Raw genomic sequence first — 23,247 nt, 5'->3', positions numbered from 1 at the left:
CCCGAATGTCATTAACATCTAAAACGTCCAGCCCCATCTTACTTGCAGCCTCTGCCAGCTCTACCTTCTTCCCAGAGTAGCCCTCATTGACAATAATAGCCCCCCATCACATTACCATTTGTTTGCCAAGTCGTATCTTAGGAGTCCCTGGTTTAATAAGTCACAGCTGCAAAATACTAACCCGAATTATTTACAGACGAATGGAAAAACTGGTAGAAGCTGACATCGGGGAAGATCAGTTTGGATTCTGTAGAAATGTAGCAACACGTGAGGCAATATTGACCTTACGACTTATCTGAGAAGAAAGATTAAGGAAAGGCAAACCTACGTTTCTAGCATTTGTAGACTTAGAGAAAGCTTTTCACAATGTTGACTGGAATACTCTCTTTCAAATTCTAAAGGTGGCAGGGGTAAAATACAGGGAGCGAAAGGCTATTTACAATTTGTACAGAAACCAGATGTCAGTTACAAGAGTCGAGGGGCATGAAGGGGAAGCAGTGGTTGGGAAGGGAGTGAGACTGGGTTGCCTTTCCCCGATGTTATTCAATCTGCATATTGAGCAAGCAGTAAAGGAAAGAAAAATTCGGAGTAGGTATTAAAATCCATGGAGAAAAAATAAAAACTTTGAGGTTCACCGATGACATTGTAATTCTGTCAGGGACAGCAAAGGACTTGGAATACCAGTTGAACGGAATGGACAGTGTCTTGAAAGGAGAATATAAGATGAACATCAACAAAAGCAAAACGAGGATAATGGAATGTGGTCGAATTAAGTCAGGTGATGCCGAGGGAATTAAATTAGGAAATGAGACAAAGTAGTAAAGGAGTTTTGCTATTTGGGGAGCAAAATAACTGATGATGGTCGAAGTAGAGAAGATATAAAATGTAGACTGGCAATGGCAAGGAAAGCGTTTCTGAAGAAGAGAAATTTGTTAACATCGAGTATAGATTTAAGTGTCAGGAAATCGTTTCTGAAAGTATTTGTATGGAGTGTAGCCATGTATGGAAGCGAAACATGGACGATAAATAGTTTGGACAAGAAGAGAATAGAAGCTTTCGAAATGTGGTGCTACAGAAGAATGCTGAAGATTAAATGGGTAGATCACATAACTAATGATGAAGTATTGGATAAAATTGGGGAGAAGAGGAATATGTGGCACAACTTGACAAAAAGAAGGGATCGGTTGGTAGGACATGTTCTGAGACATCGAGGGATCACCAATTTAGTGTTGGAGGGCAGCGTGGAGGGTAAAAATCGTAGTGGGAGACCAAGAGATGAATACACTAAGCAGATTCAGAAGGATGTAGGCTGCAGTAGGTACTGGGAGATGAAGAATCTTGCACAGGATAAGGTAGCATGGAGAGCTGCAGAAAACCAGTCTCAGGACTGAAGACCCCAACAACAGTTGACTGACAGCGTGAAGCTGGACGGCAATTTGAATAGGAGGCAAAAATCTACGTTAAAATGGACGCTCACCATAGTGCAAAGAGGCGTAGAGACTCGTTTTCCTGACCTACTAAATAAAGTCTTACCACTACAGCTCATCATTTACGGCCCACATTACAAAACAAAATATAAAAAACGACACCCATGTTCATTTAACAGTACTCATGTTTGTGTATATGTTAGTAACAGGCTAGAATAAGTATTAATCTAAGTGAATTTCATTTATTACATGTTTATCTTCCCGTGTTGAGATATTATTAAAACCAGAAAGGACATTATCAAATAGATCCTGGCATAAAAGAGGGAGGAAGTTGTGGGGCGGCGGTTTATAAGTTTGTAAAAATAATCTAATTGCTGTATATTGACACTTGCAAGTTGAATCAGTTTCTGGCTTTTAGAATGTTGTTAATGCTGTCTTTCGCCGTTCTCAACACTGGCTCTCTATTTACTTTTTGGCACCCAGAAAGTGATTTAATAAAACATGGAACCAGTAATTAGAGATCCTAGTGCCCACTTTATCTGCATTAAAAAAAGCGTTCAGTGCATAGTGCTGTGGAATGCAGAAAAAAACAGCAAATTGGCGCTCATAGGAAGAAGAACAAGACCAAAAATGCAACAGGAGCGTAATATGTAAGAAACTGTCTACGCAACCTGCCATTGATGATGCCTTGCAGAAAATAAAGGCGAAACGCGTATGGCACTAAATTGTGTTTTATTCAGTTGCTGTCAGACGGTCCATAAGTGAAAATCATCAACATACCGTAGTATTACGCGCAACTGAGGAGGACAGGACCCAAAAATTGAAGATGAATAAATGCATTTAACTGTAATTTTTTCCCCAGGCCACGGGGGTTGAATACGCTCAAAATGTACGTGCCTCTATCCCGTTCGTATGTTCTCATAGATTAGAATGTGCACAAGCGTAACTATATTTCCTACACAGTATTAACGCTTACATTTTTTTTTTTTTTTTTTTTTTTTTTTTTGCCACTCATTCGCGAATGTACGTGCCCTCTTATTTGATGTAGGCAGTCGGCCGTATTCTTTAATAACATTATTTGTAATATTCATTGGCTTAGTTTCCACAATTGATCTTTGCCTGTGGCTCAACAGCGCTTCACGCGAAATATTTATTACGGGACATCCACAATAACTTTTGTTTCAAAATTTCGACGACCGACTAAATAAAGATTTTTCTAACAACAACAATAGCAAAACGTAATAATATAAGAGACACGTTACAGAACCCTTGAGATGGATACAGAAAGCAGATTCATAAGGACGTAGAATGCAGTGTTTGTGTGGAGATGAAAAGCTTTGCACAGGATAGAGGGCTTTGCAAAGAATGGAGAGCTGCATCAAAGCAATCTTCAGTCGGAAGACCAAAACAACAACAACATTTATAGACCGATGTAGCTCACAGCAGGCTCTGGCATGGTTCCGTTATAATTGGTTATGATCCCAATTTTGGCGAAAGCGGCCGGCCAGTTTGGTCGAACGGTTCTAGGCGCTTCAGTCTGGAACCGCGCGACCGCTGCGGTCTCAGGTTCGAATCCTGCCTCGGGCAGGGATGTGTGTGATGTCCTTAGGTTAGTTAGGTTTCATTAGTTCTACGTTCTAGGCGACTGGTGACCTCAGAAGTTAACTTTTAAGTCCCATAGTGCTCAGAGCCATTTGAACCATTTGGCGAAAGCAGTAACTTTATTTACGTTTTTGCTCGATGGCTCGGTGCCCGTTTATAGACCCAAGGGTGTGTGACACTGTTCCCAGCTAATACTAGGACACTTGCTTGTCACCTGTCTCATCTCTCACCTCTGTCAGTGTTTGTTGAATGAAAAGTGCCGTGTTGCACCATGCTAGACAGTCAACGTTGAGCCATAAACTTGCTGAACAACTCAGTTAAATGGTTGTAAGAAGACAAGGATCATTTAAGGTCAAATGAGACCATGCCTTATAGTGGTCAAACACACCTTAAGCTTGATGACAGGTTTGTCTCCTTTCGATATATGATGTACGGTGGCGAAACTCAGGACTTTGCATTCATATACTCACCCAACATATTGTTTTCAAAGTTTACAGAAATGTGGCGAGTAGTGTAGTCCGATGAAACTAGTTCTGTACCAAATGAATAACATTATTGAGAGTGTGGCTAAGTATAAATTCTTTCTACCAAGTGTGATCCTGCTGCAGTGTCGCCGGAGAGCTGCTGTGCAGTTAACAATGTGTGGAAAGGAACTAACAGAAAATTTTTACATTTAGTCGGTCTAAAATAAGTGCTTCAAAAAAATCTTCAAATGTGTGTGAAATATTATGGGACTTAACTGCTAAGGTCATCAGTCCCTAAGCTTACAGACTACTTAACCTAAATTATCCTAAGGACAAACACTCACACCCATGCCCGAGGGAGGACTCGAACCTCCGCCGGGACCAGCCGCACAGTCCATGACTGCAGAGCCCTGACCGGTCGGCTAATGCCGCGTGGCAAAATAAATGCCCTAATAGCGCCTTTGGTAATATACTACCCCGACAAGGCGGGGCTGTACTCCATGGAGCTACCAAAGTTGTAATTTGACAGAGCGATATACCAAGTGTTGTGTCGGTATCTGGGCCGACACCGTGAAGTTGAGATGGCTGAAAATGCACGCTAGACTAACGCAGACGGGCGTGATGTACTGGATCAGGATACGTAATTAATGTTAGGAAGGAAAGTACGGAGCAGGATTAATACTTATCTTTAATATCATTGTGGTACATCGATCTTGACGATACACAGGAGACTTTAAGTTCAATCACTGTATGGCTAATGCGCCTTGCTAGTTCGTAGCCATTAACTTAGCTGATGGCTATTCTGTCTCTCGGCTAATGAGAGAGAAAGGCTTCGTACATCTGGTCGGTAGCTAGGTTCTCGTACAACTGGGCCGAGTGCTCTCTCGTATCACGAGACCTGCCTTGGTGGTGGCGCTAGGTCTGCGATTACACAGTGGCGACACGCGGGTCCGACATGTACTAAATGGACCGCGGCCGATTTAAGCTACCACCTAGCAAGTGTGGTGTCTGGCGGTGACACCACACCAAGGATGACAAATTCACATAGTTATAAAAATTCTTCATGCTCTGAGGAAATCAGGTGAACTCCTGTGTCAACACTTACCAAAAATGTCTCGAAACATTCAGTTACGATCAAGTAATGTAAAAAAAAAAAATGCCGTCGTTCATTAGCGAACACGCAGACGAATTCTCAAAGCGCGATTTACATAAACCGCAAGCGTCCCATTATAAATCTGAGAACAATTCTTAATTCTTTATTATTTAATACTCATAATATTACCAATTAACGTCTGAAAATGTGTGTAAATGAGAAAAAACAATAATTAGTGGGTATATACACAATCGTTAGTTCATTGGCTCCTGGTGATGAGATGAAGACTTGCGGTGGACGGCCGCTATTTGCAAAAATCACTGCTATTTGTCAGTTCTAATATGTAAAATGGCTGTGAGTGACGGTGTCTGTTGTGTACATAGTTCCGCGTATTCAGCGCGTACACAACTTTCCCACTAGAGCGCGCCCTGCTAAGCACAACAGCGCAGGCGCAGCGCTCGTCCGTCTCCGCACTACGAGATGGCGCTGTCTCAGAGATGGACCAAATTCTGCTTCCGCCGATCCGCGTATTAATATGTAACGCAGCCAATGAGATTGCTTCTAACGTAGAACCTTTTCTCCTCGCGGATCACATTCGCGCAGTGATACCTGAACGCGCGAGGTATTATAACGAGTGTACAGACCTCCGATTAGCCAGTCTGAATCGGTCTGCGTCAGTCTCCATCAGTCTTCATTTATCTGCACCTGTCTGTACCAGTCTACATTAGTCTGTACCAGTCTATAGACAAGTTTCAGTCTGCGCCTAATAAGATTATCATATTCCTGTACATAGGAGTATAGAGAGGAGTATGACTCGATGAGCTTATGTGAACAGTATTATAATGAAGTGAATGGAATATTAAAGTTATACGGCACTGAAGATGTGTATAGTTAAAGAACTGAATACCTGCAATCAGTTTCCTAAAAAAAAAAAAAAAAAAAAAGGTTGTCTGCAGTCATTTGTGGTACACACGGACAGGGAAGAAAATTAACTTTTCGTGTTCTTGAAAACATACCCATATGGTGGACTTATGGCAGACAATATCAATGATGTTGAATACCAAGAGGTTGAAAGTGTGTCATTTCTGATTCTGCTTTTATCTGACAGTAGGTCATCTAAATGAGGAAAACACAAATTTTTCATAATGCGTTTATTTCATTGGAGCCAATAAAACTCAGTTGAAGTGTTTTAGTATTACACTCTTGTAGTTATTAGTCATTTACAAATGTACCACAACGGAACGACGTTTCGCATGCAGCCAGAGAAGCCTATGAGGAGCTGATCCTGGTGAAGTAGGGCAGAGTGTTGAGAGGAGCAGGGTATTTGCGGAGCCAGGTGGGGCCCTGTATGGTGGGGTGCTCCGGGTCGGCCTCGTCCCTCCAGGTGCCCTTCGGCAGGTAGATGTCACGGCGCACCGTGTTGCGGTGCAGCACCGGCGCCACCAGGACATCTTCGCCCAGCAGGTACTCTGCACACAAAGGAAACCAGGTGTCACATGGCTGTGCTTTAACGGTACTTATGCTCAGTTGTGGAGTAAATCTGCAAGGAATGCAGCGACAATATCCAATGCTCAGGGAGAGGAACGCCGCTTATCAGTTCATAATTCTTCAAAAGTTGTTATTTGTTCAGGTATTAAATGAAACCCTTAACGCAATTTTAAGTACAAACAAATATAAACATATGCGACTAGTATGGATGGTTTTCTCAGCGGCTCGCACAGAGACCTTTTGTTCCACAGATGTCTCGCTGTATCAACCCAAAGTAAAATAGTGGATTATCTCTGAAATCAAAGGAAATTAAAGTGTGCATAAGACTCAAATAACGCGAAATATTTACAGACGAATGGAAAAACTAGTATAAGCCGACCTTGGGGAAGATCAGTTTAGATTCCATTGAAATATCGGAACATGTGAGGCAATACTGTCCCTACGATTTATCTTAGAAGCTAGATTAAGGAAAGGTACACCTATGTTTCTAGCATTTGTAGACTTAGAGAAAGCTTTTGACAATGTTGACTGGAATGCTCTCTTTCTAATTCTGAAGGTGGCAGGCGTAAAATACAGGGAGAGAAAAGCTATTTACAATCTGTACAGAAACCAGATGGCAGTTACAAGACTCGAGGGACATGAAGGGGAAGCAGTGGTTGGGATGGGAGTGAGACAGGGTTGTAGCCTCTCCCCAATGTTATTCAATCTCTATATTGAGCAAGCAGTGAAGGAAACGAAAGAAAAATTCGGAGTAGGTATTAAAATCCATGGAGAAGAAATAAAAACTTTGAAGTTCGCCGATGACATTTTAATTCTGTCAGAGACAGCAAAGAACTTGGAATAACAGTTGAACGGAATGGATAGTGTATTGAAAGGAGCATATAAGGTGAACATCAACAAAAGCAAAACGAGGATGATGGTATGTAGTCGAATTAAGTCTGGTGATGCTGAGAGACACTTAAAGTAGTAAAGGAGTTTTGCTATTTGGGGAGAAAAATAACTGATGATGGCCGAAGTAGAGAAGATATAAAATGTATACTGGCAATGGCAAGGAAAGCGCTTCTGAAGAAGAGAAATTTGTTAACATCGAGTATAGATTTAAGTGTCAGGAAGCCGTTTCTGAAAGTATTTGTATGGAGTGTAGCCATGTATGGAAGTGAAACATGGACGATAAATAGTTTGGACAAGAACAGAATAGAAGCTTTCGAAATGTGGTGCTACAGAAGAATGCTCAAGATTAGATGGGTAGATCACATAACTAATGAGGAAGTGTTGAATAGGATTGGGGAGAAGAGAAGTTTGTGGCACAACTTGACTAGAAGAAGGGATCGGTTGGTAGGACAAGATCTGAGGCATCAAGGGATCACCGGTTTAGTATTGGAGGGCAAAGTGGAGGGTAAAAATCGTAGAGGGAGACCAAGAGATGTATACATTAAGCAGATTCAGAAGGATGTAGGTTGCAGTAAGTACTGGGAGATGAAGAAGATTGCACAGGAAAGAGTAGCATGGAGAGCTGCCTCAAACCAGTCTCAGGACTATAACAACAACAAGACTCAAATAAAGTTCCAGAGGTATCTGATCAGTCTGTATCCGTGTCCCCAATCTGTAGCCTTTCATCTTATTTCACACTGCTTCTGCTGCACAGTGGAGCCTAAAAGGATGTGTTAAGAGGACAGTGTATTGAGTATATCGCTGGCACTGAGTGGAAAATTCTTCGTGTGTACCAAAAATCTCGCCCACAGTAACGAAAGCGTGTGTAAAGAAATACGGAAGTACTCTCTAAACTCGGGTACACGCAGAAGTCCTATAGGAAACCTTTATGTCATACCTGAGTCGATGGTCTGTGCAGTGGAGTCTGTGGGGTCGAGCCACCAGACGGGCAGGTTGACCGGCGTGCCGTCCTCCACAGCCTTCTGCATCAGCTCCAGGATTCGTGGCGCGTACTGCGTGTGCAGATCGGTCAGGCTGCGGCAGATCTCCAGCGTCTGAAAAGTGGACAGGTAATCACAGTCTTGCTGTGTGATCAACTACGGTGAAAGAAACTGTTCCAATAAATTGAGGATACGGCAGTGGCGATTAAAAAGATTTTTTTATGAATAGGAAGAAGTAGTGGGGGGGTGGGGGCAAGAAAGGAAAGAAACGGTGTATATTATGTGAATAATATACTCCTAACTAACGAGGTTCTTCTGAATTCAATATAGGACTTCTGTTCCAGTAGAGCGATCAAACTGGCGAAGCAATCTTAGCTCTGGAAACAGCTTGAACCATATTGTTCACCTTGGAATGCTGAAGGGCACCAAGGCCTTCACTAGAAGGAGTGTTTACAAATGCACTTTATCTGATTTCCAACAAGATCTGCGAACTACACCATAAACTGTCAGTTATTGTTCAAATAACTCAGCTGACTTGGGTGAGCGAAATGGACTACTGGCCATTAAAATTGCTACACCAAGAAGAAATGCAGATGATAACCGGGTATTCATTGATCCAATAAATTATACTAGAACTGACATGTGATTACGTTTTCAAGCACTTTGGGTGCATAGATCCTGAGAAATCAGTTCCCAGAACAACCACCTCTGGCCGTAATAACTGCTTTGATACGCCTGGGCATTGCGTCAAACAGAGCTTCGATGGCGTGTACAGGTACAGCTGCCCATGCAGCTTCAACACGATACCACAGTTCATCAAGAGTAGTGACTGGCGTATTGTGACGAGCCACTTGCTCGGCCAACATTGGCCAGACGTTTTCAATTGGTGAGAGATCTGGGGGCAGCAGTCGAACATTTTCTGAATCCAGAAAGGCCCGTACAGGACCTGCAACATGCGGTCGTGCATTAAACTGCTGAAATGTAGGGTTTCGCAGGGATCGAATGAAAGGTAGAGCCACGGGTCGTAACACATCTGAAATGTAACTCCACTGTTCAAAGTGCCGTCAACGCGAACAAGAGGTGACCGAGACGTGTAACCAATAGCACCCCATACCATCACACCGGGTGATACGCCAGTATGGCGGTGACGCATACACGGTACCACTGTGAGTTCACCGCGATGTCGCCAAACACGGATGAGACCATCATGATGCTGTAAACATAACCTGGATTCATCCAAAAAATAACAGTTTGCCATTCGTGCACCCAGGTTCGTCGTTGAGTACACCATCGCAGGCGCTCCTGTCTGTGATGCAGCGTCAAGGGTAACCGCAGCCATAGTCTCCGAGCTGATAGTCCATGCTGCTGCAAACTTCGTCGAAATGTTCGTGCAGATGGTTGTTATCTTGCACACGTCCCCATCTGTTGACTCAGGGATCGAGATGTGGCTGCACGATCCGTTAAAGCCATGCGGATAAGATGCCTGTCATCTCGACTGCTAGTGATACGAGGCCGTTGGGATCCATCACGGCGTTCAGTATTACCCTCCTGCCGTTGTAAACTTTCCTCATGTCAGCACGTTGTAGGAGTCGGCACCGGTGCCAACCTTGTGTGAATGCTCTGAAAAGCTAATCATTTTCGTATCACAGCATCTTCGTCCTGTCGGTTAAATTTCGCGTCTGTAGCTCGTCATCTTCGTGGTGTAGCAATTTTAATGGCCAGTAGTGTATTATTTCTGACCAGTTTAGGTGTATAAATGCGTTGTTCACAGCATACAAGCAGACACTCATATTATGCAAAGGAAGTTTTAATAAGTTACGGAATGAAACTTCCCTGATACAAATAACAAGCTGATTAGACTGAGTAAGGAAAAACTGTCGATCAATTATTGGCCTTCGTGTCTTTGATTTCGAAGAACTCTCTACTTATTGATTCTACTTTTAAGGCGAACGACAACGTCGTCAGTAATGCAAGAAGTGTTTTGTAGTAAACTGTGGAGAGAGCGTACATCTCAGAAAAAAGTGATATTGTGTTAGGAACGGAGGGCTACTGACTTAGTGGCACCTGCAATACCATTGTTTCTCGTGATTCGGCTGCGGATAACCATTCCCTAGTAGCAAAACCGTAAAAAGAGTTTGAGAGAATAAGTAATCAGGAATTTATCTGTATTTTGCAGTTCCAAGTTATTTACGAAAATTTTACATATCGTAGTATCACTCGACCATATGTGGTGCGATCACGTTGAGAAACTCGTGTTGCTTCTTTACAACGGTGTGTAATATAGTAAGCTTTCTACAAAATTTTACAGCCCATACAATCGTCTGTTGCGATCACAGCATTGTCACAAACTGTAGTGCCCTACAGTTCCTGTCACAAACTGTAGTGCCCTACAGTTCCTCTTTAAAGGTATTTCATTTCACTTATTTATCTAAATAAATTATTTATATACTTGTTTGGGATCATTCCTATCTGGACAACAAAATTGAGCAGCCTCCCCTTCAATGAATGGACCCCGTATCCCACACTGTACGCACCTCGTTGTCAAAGTCCCACGGTGTGAAGGAGTACTTTACGACCGGCATGAAGACACTGGCCTGAAGCCAGCGCACGTACAGCTCGGACCACGTCTTGCTGTTGCCGCCGCCCACCATCTCTCCGATAACGAAAGGGTAGCCGACCAAGTTGAGCTGCAGCAGCTTGGGTATCAGCGTCTTGAAGCCGTGATGGTTGGTCCAGTCGCTCCTCATTTTGTCCATCACAAAGTAGTTGGGCAGCTGCTGGTTCTCCACGCTGGTCTCTATCTGCACCATGGGCCCAAACTGCGAGATCACCTTCGCATACGCGTCGCTGAAGGCCACTGGGTTTCGCTCTTTGGGTTCTATGGTGGACGGCTTCGGCAAGAAACTTACCTCGCCATAGCCAAAATCAAACGAGTCGATCCCTGACTCGTTGCGAAGCGCCTGGAAACGTTACAGAAAATTATAACTCTCGTGTAATACAGAGGATCCAATGGTCATATAAACAAGTTGTGTTTTATTGTCTGGAGACTAATTATCGAGAACAAGTGAAAAATTTCTCCTTAACGACACGTATTATCATTGCCCGCTACACCCTTTTGATATAGAGGTAGCAACAACATTAGCCATCTAATTTGACTTACATTATTAATAGTATTGTACTTAAGATACCGAACCGATACACATACGGTTCATTATATTCTTACAACACTTTCATAGTGTTCAAAATCATATTAAAGATACTCAACCCTCGAAATTTCTCCTGCACTCATGCTGAAGCATTCAAGTAAGCGTATGTAAATATGTATGTGAATATACAACATACATAGGCCTTAATTACGACAAGAGGGTCGTAACTATGATGCAATTGACACGTTCGCAAACTAAGTATGAAACTTGTACATAATTAGAGAGTTTCAGATTATTTTATCTTACCTCTTTTCCTAGCTTTCTCATATCTTCGTATGTCTGACTCATCCTACAGCGCAAGAAATTTTAATGTTTGAAGGAAAACAGATAACGTGGTCTTCTGAAATAGAAACGTAAGTACCGCACGAGACTAGAGATCTAGGAATCTCCAGGTTACCACTGTGTAACCGAAGGTATCTTTTATTAGAACCACTTGTTGCAGATTTTGGATGGAAGTCATTGGTTTGAATGTTAACGGAACAAGATAAAAGCGTGCTGTCTCTATGAAAGTTGATGCTACGAGAAGAGGGGCTGACAACTAGCGTGAGATATTTCCTAATATCGAGTCTGACCTCCTTTTGCCCAGAGTAGTGCAGCGACTCCATGCGGCGACTGTACGTGGCATGGACTCAATAGATCGTTGGATGTCCCCTGCAGAACAAATAAGCCATCATGCCTCTATAGCCAACCACAATTTCGAAAATGTTCATAGATCGGTATTCTGTGCACTATAAGACATCTCGGTTATGTCCCATAAATGTTCAATGACATTCATGTAGGCCAAACTGAATGACCAAATCATTCCCACGAATTTTCCAAAGTAATGTTCAAGCCAATCGCGAAAAACTACACGCGATGCGTTGCTATTAGCAAAAGCACTGGCATCTGTTGTCTGCCGACAAAATCCATTAAAGCCAAATCTCGCGACACTGTCCTAATGGATATTTTCGTAGTACGTGCCGCCAGACGAATGGAAAAACTGGTAGAAGCCGACCTCGGGGAAGATCAGTTTGGATTCCGTAGAAATGTTGGAACACGTGATGCAATACTGACCTTACGACTTATCTCAGAAGAAAGATTAAAGAAAAGCAAACCTACGTTTCTAGCATTCTTAGACTTAGAGAAAGCTTTTGACAATGTTGACTGGACTACTCTCTTTCACATTCTGAAGGTGGCAGGGGTAAAATACAGGGAACGAAAGGCTATTTACAATTTGTACGGAAAGCAGATGGCAGTTATAAGAGCCGAGGGACATGAAAGGGAAGCAGTGGTCGGGAAGGGAGTGAGACAGGGTTGTAGCCTCTCCCCGATGCTATTCAATCTGTATATTGAGCAAGCAGTAAAGGAAAAAAAGAAAAGTTCGGAGTAGGTATTAAAATCCATGGAGAAGAAATTAAGACTTTGAAGTTCGCCGATGACATTCCAATTCTGTCAGAGACAGCAAAGGACTTGGAATACCAGTTGAACGGAATGGACAGTGTCTTTAAAGGATGGTATAAGGTGAACATCAACAAAAGCAAAACGAGGATAATGGAATGTAGTCGAATTAAGTCGGGTAATGCTCAGGGAATTAGATTAGGAAATGAGACACTTAAAGTAGTAAAGGAGTTTTGCTCTTTGGGGAGCAAAATAACTGATGATGGTCGAAGTAGAGAGGATATAAAATGTAGACTGGCAATGGCAAGGAAAGCGTTTCGGAAGAAGACAAGTTTGTTAACATCGAGTATTGATTCAAGTGTCAGGAAGTCGTTTCTGGAAGTATTTGTATGTAGCCATGTATGGAAGTGAAACATGGACGATAAATAGTTTAGACAAGAAGAGAATAGAAGCTTTCGAAATGTGGTGCTACAGAAGAATGCTGAAGATTAGATGGATAGATCACATAACTAATGAGGAAGATTTGAATAAAATTTGGGAGAAGAGGAGTTTGTGGCACAACTTAACTAGAAGAAGAGATCGGTTGGTAGGACATGTTCTGAGGGTAGGGTGGAGGGTAAAAAACGTAGAGGGAGACCAAGAGATGAACACACTAAGCAGATTCAGAATGATGTAGGTTGCAGTGGGTACTGGGAGATGAAGAAGCTTGCACCGGATAGAGTAGCATGGAGAGCTGCATCAAACCAGTCTCAGGACTGAAGACCACAACAACAACAACACGTGCCACTTGGTTTTCTGCTGTTATTTTAGACAGTGTTGCTTGTCTATTAGCACCGGCGACTCTATCCGAACTCCACAACTTTCTGTTACTAAATGAGGGTCGACGGCCACTGCGTTGCCCGTGGTGAGAAGGAATGCCTGATATTTGGCACTATCGGCACACTGTATACTCTATGCATTCCGGAATGTTGAATTCCCTAACGTAATTCCCCATGCACGTCCCTTCGACTACCATTCTGCTTTCAAAATTCGTTAATTCACGTCGTGCGGCTATAATAACGGTGGAAACCTTGTGACATGAACCACCTGAGTACAAATGACGGCTCCGCCAACGCATCGACCTTCTATACCCTTTCTACGCGATAGTGATGTCTTTTATATATGTGCATATCGGTTTCCCATTGTTTTATGTCCGGTTGTATATATCAATGTTCCAACCTGACAGTTTCTCGGAGGTAACTATAGAAAAATTACACAAAAATGCGTTGAACTGAGCAAAAGTCAAAATAAGTGAAAGGGGCCACTGGTAGAAATCTGTACACTAGGGAATCCGGCATAAACCAGCGTAAGCAGCAGTAATGTTGCGAATTAAATCTGAAACATACAACCCGAGAACAAGAATTGTTGTGGTTGCACGTGAAACACGTAATACAGGGTGATAAAAAAGTCAGTAAAAATTTGAAAACCGAATAAATCACGGAATAATGTAGATAGAGAGGTACAAATTGACGCACAAGCTTGGAATGACATGGGGTTTTATTAGAACCAAAAAAATACAAAAGTTCAAAAAATGTCCGAAAGATGGCGCTTCATCTGATCAGAATAGCAACAATTAGCATAACAAAGCAAGACAAAGCAAGGATGACGTCCTTTACAGGAAATGCTCAATATGTCCACCATCATTCCTCAACAAAAGCTGTAGTCGAGTCGAGCAATAATGTTGTGAACAGTACTGTAAAGCATGTCCGGAGTTATGGTGAGGCATTGGCGGCGTATGTTGTCTTTCAGCATCCCTAGAGAAGTCGGTCGATCACGATACACTTGCGACTTCAGGTAACCCAAAAGCCAATAATCGCACGGACTTAGGTCTGGGGACCTGGACGGCCAAGCATGACGAAAGTGGCGGCTGAGCACACGATCATCACCAAACGACGCGCATCTGTCGGACATTTTGTGAACTTTGTTTTTTTTTTGGTTCTAATAAAACCCCATGTCATTCCAAGAATGTATGTCAATTCTTACCTCTTACCTCTCTATCTACATTATTCCGTGGTTTATTAAGTTTTCAAATTTATACTGACTTTTTGATCACCCGGTATATTGCGTTGGTGCGAAAATTCGTAGCGTTCATCCATAAGTTTCAACAGATACACATAAGAGAGGCTTTAGTCCTGAATTATGTATTCTCCTTCAGTATTTAGAACAGTCTGCCAACGGTGGGGTAACTTTTCGATTACTCGACTGTAGAAAAACCTTTGTTTTGATGCGAAAAATTTGCCGATGTTCGGGGGACAATTTGCTTTGGAAAGGAAATTTCTTGAAAGTTGTTGGATAAATAGCGGAAAAGGTGAAAAGCTAGGGCGCCAGGTCAGATAGATAAGATGGGTGTGGAATGACTTCCCAACACAACTCCTGTATAGTGCTTTTTCTCAGCCTAGCACAACATGGACACGAATTATTTTGGAGTAGCATCACTTCACGCAGTCTCCAGTGTTGACAATAAATATCAGGAGTAACGGTTACATCTCGGGGAAATAATTCGTAGTACACCATACAGCCGCTTTCCCACTAGACCAGTTACGATACAGGATGGGAATGGTCGGTGTTGTTCACTATTCAACCGATGATGAGGAAGCAGAGGTGCACGAATGGCCACACTCTGATCTTTGTTATTTTGCCTTAGAGCATGCGATACCCATACACCCGATTTTTGAACCCTACCAATTGCATGCAAATGTAGAAGAATGATGCAATTATTACAGTTGACAGCAGTTACCAGTTCTCGAGTACAATGACGTTTATAATTGTGGATCAGTGCGTTTAAACACCTAAGGTCGCTCTGAATGCGTCGATCCTCCTGACAACGAGTAAACCATTTTACTGACGGGCTCTGTCCTACAGTATTACCCTCACACGCGGCGCAAATTTTTCTGCCCGCTTCCGCAGCTGTCACCACTCAACCGAATTCAAACAGAAGAATATGTCGTAAATGATCCGTTTTTTCCACTTGAGACTTCATCTTCTAGTGCTCACAGCTCCACTCACAAAAAGGTTAGGGTAGTTACTGTTGGTGTAAGACTAACATTAGTTTGCGTTTGTACTCACCCACAGTCGACTGGTCCACCAAGTCACTGCCTCAGGATTGGTGAAGTCGACAACACCGGTGACTCCATGGTACCAGCGCGTGATGGTGCTGCCGTTCACGTTGGACACAAGGTAGCCCTTCTCCACGGCTTCCGAATAGTACGGCTCGCAGCCTCGGTTCAAAAATGGGTGAACCCACAGCGTCACGCGGAAGCCCAGAGAGTGTAATTCATCTGTGAGAGCCCGTATGTCCCGGAAAAGGTTTGGGTCGAACGTGAGGCTGCCGTAGCAGGTCTCCCAAATGTCGTCTATTTCGATGTTGCTGTTCTTAAATCCATTGGCGATTATCTCGTTGGCCAGGTCCCTCACTAAAGAGTCGTTGACGCCGATGTCGTAGCGCGCCAGTGTGGCCCAGACCGGGTGGGTGACCATGCGCTCGTCTGGGACTCCCGCCGGCTTCCCCAGGTACTTCTGGACTGCGTATTCGTGGGCCTCCCTAGCGTTTCCAAATGAGCAGATATCCCAATGTAAGAGGTTGTCTGGTCGGTCTTCTGGGTAGGGACTCTGGTTCTTGGCCGTGAAACATAATGCATCCGGTGACTGATCTGTGTTTTGGTCAATAAAAAGGGGAACGTTGGAATGGACGCGTACGAATCTTCCGTCGGAGAATAGCCAGTAGCGTGCAGCGACGCCTGCATAGTGGGTCTGGTTGGTGACGAACGCGTAGTTGTCATACTTTCTCTGCTCAGTCAGAAAAACCTGTTTGGTAGACTCGGTACCGCCGTAAATGTGGCTGGTGAGGTGGTTCTGGCAGCTTTTGAGAACCGTCTTGGGTGTGTTCACCCACTGATAGACACCGAGGCAACGGCCAGCTCTGTCTTGGCGCTGGATGGTGATATTGCTGTTACCAAAGTCAAAAACTTCTCCATTAAAATATCTGACATGGCGTGGTGTGGAAGAGCGACTAGTGCTGTCTACTGGGATGTACGCCAGTTGGATTTCAAGACCATCTGCAACATACATATGAACAGAACAATATAGATATCGTCAGTAGAGGTGCATAATGCAGGTACTGAAAACAAATACAATAAAAGCCGTCTGTAGAATACTGAAATAACAAACCTTGATTAAGGTGAACACACCCTGCCTATCTAACCCATGTTCAATTAGGCAAGTATTTGACCAATTTCTGAAAAAAAGTATTTGATGCAGGACCTTAATATTTTTACTGCATGCTACATGATGCCAATAGAGTCAGCTGTACTAAAATCTACTTTATCCATTTTATAGTCGTTAAGAAATACTTTTTTAAATTTATTGACAATAAATATTGAGTTTTTTTCTGCAGAAAATATTTTTTTGTGAACTTCCTAATGGGGGAACATTAATGAATGTAGTACCAGAGGTGGATTTGTATGTTATTCAGAGTCCCTGAAAATTTCATTCATTTATCTATGATAGTTTCTAGTATAATGTGGCATATATACTGAATATTTTAGTTTGCTGGAAACTGACTTTAAAGAAAAAACTTTTGAAATTTGTTACTTACCGTAATTAAAAGTGTGCTGCTGCGTATAATGGCCCTTCTTTGGCCTCTAGCAGGTCTTCCAGCTTCCTGGATGTTTGTCTTGCTTTCTTGGTCATATTAGATGCAGACCTGTCTGCATCGGCTATCCTCATTTCATCGCAGTGTTGCAGCCCAGTGATCATACTTTCACCAGGATTCATTCCCATCTTTTTAGTACCCAACACTGTCCAGTATTAACGCAATTGAATGTAACAACAGCATAATGAACTCCTAGTTTCATTGTACGCCTGCCTACAAATACAGTTTTAGGAAGGCGGTTCCAAATTATGCTGTTGAAACATTCATTTGGGTTCTATGTCTGCCCATGCAGACATTTCCTTAGGAGGTCAGGACGAGCCAAGTCTCTGAAAATAGCAGCAGGAAGAGAATGCTGGTGAGAATAAGATTCTCGAGTTGCCTGAGCCCTATTGTGTTTGCACCACGAATTTTCTCATGATGGACACAATCCATGACATGGCTTATCATGAGTAGAGGACTTATGGAAGAATATGGCCCAAACATCTCTCTTCATTGCCTCCAGATTTTCTTTATTTCTCCTAATTTCCTGCCCATAGTATACCTACAAGTTTTCTATTTCAGTTTTAGTAAACCGACCATGTCCAGTCAACAGTTTTCCATCTTCTAATTTTTTTCCTCTTATATCAACAGTTATTTTTCTCAGCCTCATTCCCAAACGTTTTTGAACATGGCCTAAACATTCTATTTTGCTAATAATGACATCTCCGTATGGCTTAGAGTTCACGACAATGTCGTATGACTTACTGTAACCATCGTCCAAATATTTTGTGTACCGTACGTCGCTTGTTTCTGCGGAGCGATGAAATATTTATTGTACTCCATGAACTTCCATACCACCACTTGTTCCTCTAAAATCAGCCACACAGGTGTGTTCTTTATGTTCATTGAGTTTACAACATTAGAAATATTTAGAAATTATCTCCACATCTACCACTTTACTGGTGTCTACATTCGTGGCAGTCACTACTCCAATCTTTTCTGCCAACTTCCATCAAGTGCAAGTGCAATTTCCGAACATCCATCATTTTCTTCCATTGCTTTCCTAGCAGCCAGTTTCATGCTTTCCTCACTGACCTCACATACAACTTTCTCTAACATTGCAGTCAGTTTTTCATACTTATTTAGTAGATGATGTAAGTTCATCAGTGAACAAAATGTTCTCCCAGCAGCCATGTCCTTGCCACTGGATCGTAAGGCATCCACCAATCTAGTATTGATTTCATAAGGGCCACTTGCACTTGGTTTTGAAGAACTCACAAATGAAATCACAGCTGAGCATTTAGTGCAAATTAAATCCAAAGTAATTGCTATGCCTTTTCTCCCACTGGCACTCACACTAATTTTCACACTCTGTGACTAACCGCACTGTCTACATTGTACAAATTTAGAAATTACATCTGATAATATTCTCAAATTTGTTATAATGTTACTGCACCTCTTGTCACTTACAGTAAATGCATTGTAACTCTCTGGAAATGGTGAGAGCTTCTTTGATGACGCACTTGTTGAAGAATTACAATTAGACACATAGTTGCCAGGCGACATAACATCTTGTACAGAAAGCTTTCTAAACGTGTTTCCTCTAAATTGTCGTTTCTAAAATTCCTTTAAGTTTCGTCATCTTCAATAAACACAACAAAACACACGTAAACAAGCACTGCAAACGTAAGTATAACAATTACACGCAATCACACTTGAACAAAAGTAACAGCGTGTTTGAAAGCGTATTGTTTACAAACAGCAGAAACAAAAGAATACCGGCCATTGCACTACAAGGATAGCCAATACACTCGGGAGTAAACAAAATCCCTAACGTGCAATGTGGGGCATATAAAGATCTAAAATATATGCAGAAAAGAGGGTGACAGAAACGTGGGCGTGGCACATAAACACATGTGGTAGAAAAATGCTCTTTAAATGCTGGAAAAATTTTTTTTCAGAAAAATCGTTTTCAGAGTACTTAAATAAAACATTAATCTATCGAAATATATTGAAAACCAAAAACCGATTATTTTCCACCTGAACCACGGTGTGGTCCCCTTAAAGGAAATCGTTACCAAAAGTACCTTATTGTCCACTCACTTGATTACGACAAAAAGTTATAGTACTTTCACAGTTTTCATGTCACTGATGTACAAGTAGAAAAACTAGGGGTATTATAAGTTAGATGCACCTTGTATGGTAGAAATTCAATTTTACTCTGTAACACACGACCAAAAGAGCCTGGTGGCGTTGATCAGAGTTCCTTGCGATAGATACTGAAGTGAACAACACTGAGATACATCCTTGGTGCAGTGAACAGATATCATTCGAAGGACACAAAATAGCTATTTTTGTTACAGAATCCACTCTCAAATTGTTTCAGAAACTGTCGATCCACAATATAGTCTTCTTCAGAAAGTTCCACAGATATAACCTCTCACCTCTGAGAAATGAGTCCCCCATTTTTTGCATTCCCTCACACAGAGATGTAAATCCGTCGAATAAGAAACTCATTGAACATTGAGTTTAAAATCCGCCCTTTCTTTATGGCACGGTAAGAGGGGAGCTGGAGTGATTCCTACATATATGCAAAATACTGCTTTCCATCGTCTCGAAGGAAACTGTTTAACGTTCCGTCATCCAGCAGAAGAATATAAACATGTAATAAAAATTAGTACCATGTCGTCCAGAGTGTATATTTCGATCTAAGTTGTGAGTCATAACATGATTTTTCATAGACTACTTAATACTCATACATAATCTTAGTTTTTACGGAGTTTTCCACTAAATATATTTACGTTTAAAAATTCATTCTATGTATGTTTCTGGCTCGCAAAATTTGAAGAGCAGTTGGTGGAGTGACCTGAAATTTTGGCAAAACGTTGCACCCCAATTCGCACATGTTTTTAAACCCGAAATGTGACCTTATTAACTGTTTTCGAAAATCAAAGTGTGAATTACGTTTATTCCCATTGTTACTTTCAATTCAATTTATTTCTTTTGTTTCGGATGTGATTTTATGATCTGTTTTCGAAAACATATTTTATTTCTTTCGTTTCTTTCCAGTGATCGTTTTCCTGTTTCTGTGGACAATATTTCGAGTTACTCGGGTTGGATAGGCAGAGAAAAGTTGTTGTTTCTCATTACATTGGAGTGCGTAATCGTTTGCTGGACTAATTTCATTATCTTTGAAGTGACTTTAATATCTGTTTACGAAAAAACGACATGTGGGTTGATTCGATACCTATTGTTATATTGTATTCAATTTATTTCTTTTATTTTGTTTTCGAAAATCTAGAAGCATCGAAACGAATTATCGATGTCATGCATGGCTGAGCGGCCAGCTGGTAGAACTGTCAACGTACACGCTATTAACGTTATCATTGTAAACAGATTCGAATCTGACATAATCATCCATTGACTCCTTTACGAACTTCACTGCTGTAGTGGATTTTTCCAACGTAATTTCTGAAATCTCTCGATGTTCCTACATTACCGTCACATGTTCTGATTCTGAAACTTCAAGTGACGAATTATCTACTTCGAAACATCAATTTGCCGAAGTTATGAAATGGCGCACGATTAAATAATTGGTGAACAATGTAACTGATACAACGATTCTGATCGGATCTCAAAAAAGTGAAAACGTTCTGTTTCCTCGAATACCACCCATTGCGACCGACATGGCGTTTAAAATGACTTTAATTTTCAATACGTATTCGCTATAACTATCAATAAAGGGCAAGGACAATCTTCGCCCTTGCACCATTTGAGGGCGGAAAACGATTGCTTCTCCCAAGAGCAGTTATACGTTGTAATTTCCAGAGACGTCTGATCTTCATGTTTATACAGAAAGCCGACAAAGAAAAGGTGTAATCAGTTCCCTAGCTTTACAGTAACAAATGACGATATTTTAAATCCTTTCCTTTTAGTTCACATAGCCATAGCACCTCCAGGCAAGATATTGAATAGAATTATGTGTTTTCTCGGTGGTTATATGTCCGATAGACTATATTTCATTTGCTTTTCCATTGGTTTCATATTAGCTTGAGCCACAGCGAAGTGTGACTGGGTTTAGGTAATGACTGAACTTTTTTCTAGGATTGTATATCATAGATTTGTGTTTTAATTGCAGGTTGAAGGTTAAAGAATAGCAAAAGTCACATGCTTTTCGAAAGCAGATTGTTTCAGTAATTAAATTTAAAAAAAGGATTTGTAATGTAAGGGCTGTAGAAGTTACACACCGTATTTAGTTCCGAAACCTATTAATAGATATCGACACTAGCAGGGTGTCGAAATAGGTGTGTGGACACAGTGTTCACAGTGTGTCGCAGCTAACGTGAGCAGTGAGTTGGCTCAGAGGTGTGACTGTACACAGTATCCGCAGACTCACCTTCGTTGGACACTATCAGGATCTCTCCGCTGTTCTCGTCGTAGCGGGTGCTGAGGCGGGACGCTTGTGACGCCCCCAACATCCCCAGCAGCAGCAGGGACACCGCCCACACAGCTGCAAATGGGAAGAAAAGGAAAGAGAGTCAGAGGAGCAAGACTGCGACGAGTTACGTAGTCATAAAGCGCGTCTTGATGCACCGAGCGATAGTGTCCCAAATGGCTAGATCATTGTTGCGGCCAACTGATAGATTCTGTTGTTTCACTCTATCTCCGTAGGTATTCCTGAGTGAATGTTCATTTGGTCCGCCTGTCCCTGTCCAACCGTACATAGCTCGGGTTCTGATTCAAACAAGGGCCTGTCCTAATAGTAACCTTTCCCTATGTTAGAAAGCACGTGTCAAGGCATGTGGAAACTTGACAGCTGGAAAGCCGCTTTTAATAGTAGTAATTAATGACATCGTCGTTAAAGAGTGCAACACATATTAAAGAGGGGTACAACAATAGCTGTATGGTTGTTCAGATATAGAGTCTCATTTATTTCCCTAGATTAATCTACACAAACGCCAAAAAGTTTCTTCGTCACTTTTGCCCAACCCCAGGGTACCCAACGTTTCCAGTGATCACATTAGATCATCTCAGCTGTTGGCAACAGGAACGTGGCCAGATGCCGAGATGGTAAGTTTATCACTCCAAAAACTATTGGGTTATAGTTAAACTTGTTCACAATATGTTTTCAGCTGAACACATAATATCACTGGTGCGTTTTATAGTAAAAGGGAGCTGATTAGTACAAAGAATCTATTTGCCATTAGCCATATCTATTAATAACACTGCTATTTGATGATCAATTCCCAATTTTGATGGTGGTGGTTAGTGTTTAACGTCCCGTCGACAACGAGGTCATTAGAGACGGAGCGCAAGCTCGGGTTAGGGAAGGATTGGGAAGGAAATCGGCCGTGCCCTTTCAAAGGAACCATCCCGGCATTTGCCTGAAACGATTTAGGGAAATCACGGAAAACCTAAATCAGGATGGCTGGAGACGGGATTGAACCGTCGTCCTCCCGAATGCGAGTCCAGTGTGTTAACCACTGCGCCACCTCGCTCGGTCCAATTTTGAATAACGCGAATTACAGACAATATAGGTGGGCCATTGTGGTCTACCCATTTTTCTGAAGGCGTACTTCACATTCAATCATTTTTTTCCCCCTGATATAAATCAAGTGTTATAGAATTAGGTGTAGAATTTAGACGGCATATGCGACCAAAATATTGGCGTTCAGATAATTTCCCCTTTAGACGTAGCGAAAATTATATAACATTTAGAAAAACTACTGGTACATATAAATATTAGTCCTTTTGCATGTGATTAGTGTTGAATACTAAGTCAGTCTCTGACTGATACATGTAAGATATACGATTCGGTAGCACGGTACCTCTTTCAGCCGTTCCTTTTACCGGATCAATCCTTTAATATTTGGAATCATCTCATTTTCACTTTGGCTAATGACCATTAAATCTTGATAGTATGTAGCGAAATGAGATACAAGAGATAGACGAAATGTATAGAAGTACAGGCGACAGGAGCTCACCTTTAGCCATTCCAGTAGTCTGTGGAATGTACAATTCGGCTGGAGTTTCTTCTCAAGCTGATCAAC

At 41.9% G+C, this 23,247-nt stretch overlaps 1 protein-coding gene across 1 annotated transcript; it reads right to left on the bottom strand.

Moving 5' to 3' along the window:
• Window positions 1–5,835: 5,835 nt before the first annotated feature.
• LOC124805341 (myogenesis-regulating glycosidase-like) lies at window positions 5,836–23,224 on the bottom strand. The gene is made up of 6 exons (XM_047265860.1): window positions 23,182–23,224; window positions 21,594–21,707; window positions 15,634–16,622; window positions 10,480–10,905; window positions 7,903–8,059; window positions 5,836–6,055 (listed from the first exon to the last, which is right to left on the bottom strand). The coding sequence occupies exons 1-6, from the start codon at window positions 23,189–23,191 to the stop codon at window positions 5,856–5,858; spliced, it is 1,896 nt and encodes a 631-aa protein (XP_047121816.1). The 5' UTR covers window positions 23,192–23,224; the 3' UTR covers window positions 5,836–5,855.
• Window positions 23,225–23,247: the final 23 nt, after the last annotated feature.

This window comes from Schistocerca piceifrons, chromosome 7 (genome assembly GCF_021461385.2).
Source record: "Schistocerca piceifrons isolate TAMUIC-IGC-003096 chromosome 7, iqSchPice1.1, whole genome shotgun sequence".
NCBI lineage: Eukaryota > Metazoa > Arthropoda > Insecta > Orthoptera > Acrididae > Schistocerca > Schistocerca piceifrons.
This window is presented reverse-complemented; position numbering and strand designations above follow the sequence as displayed.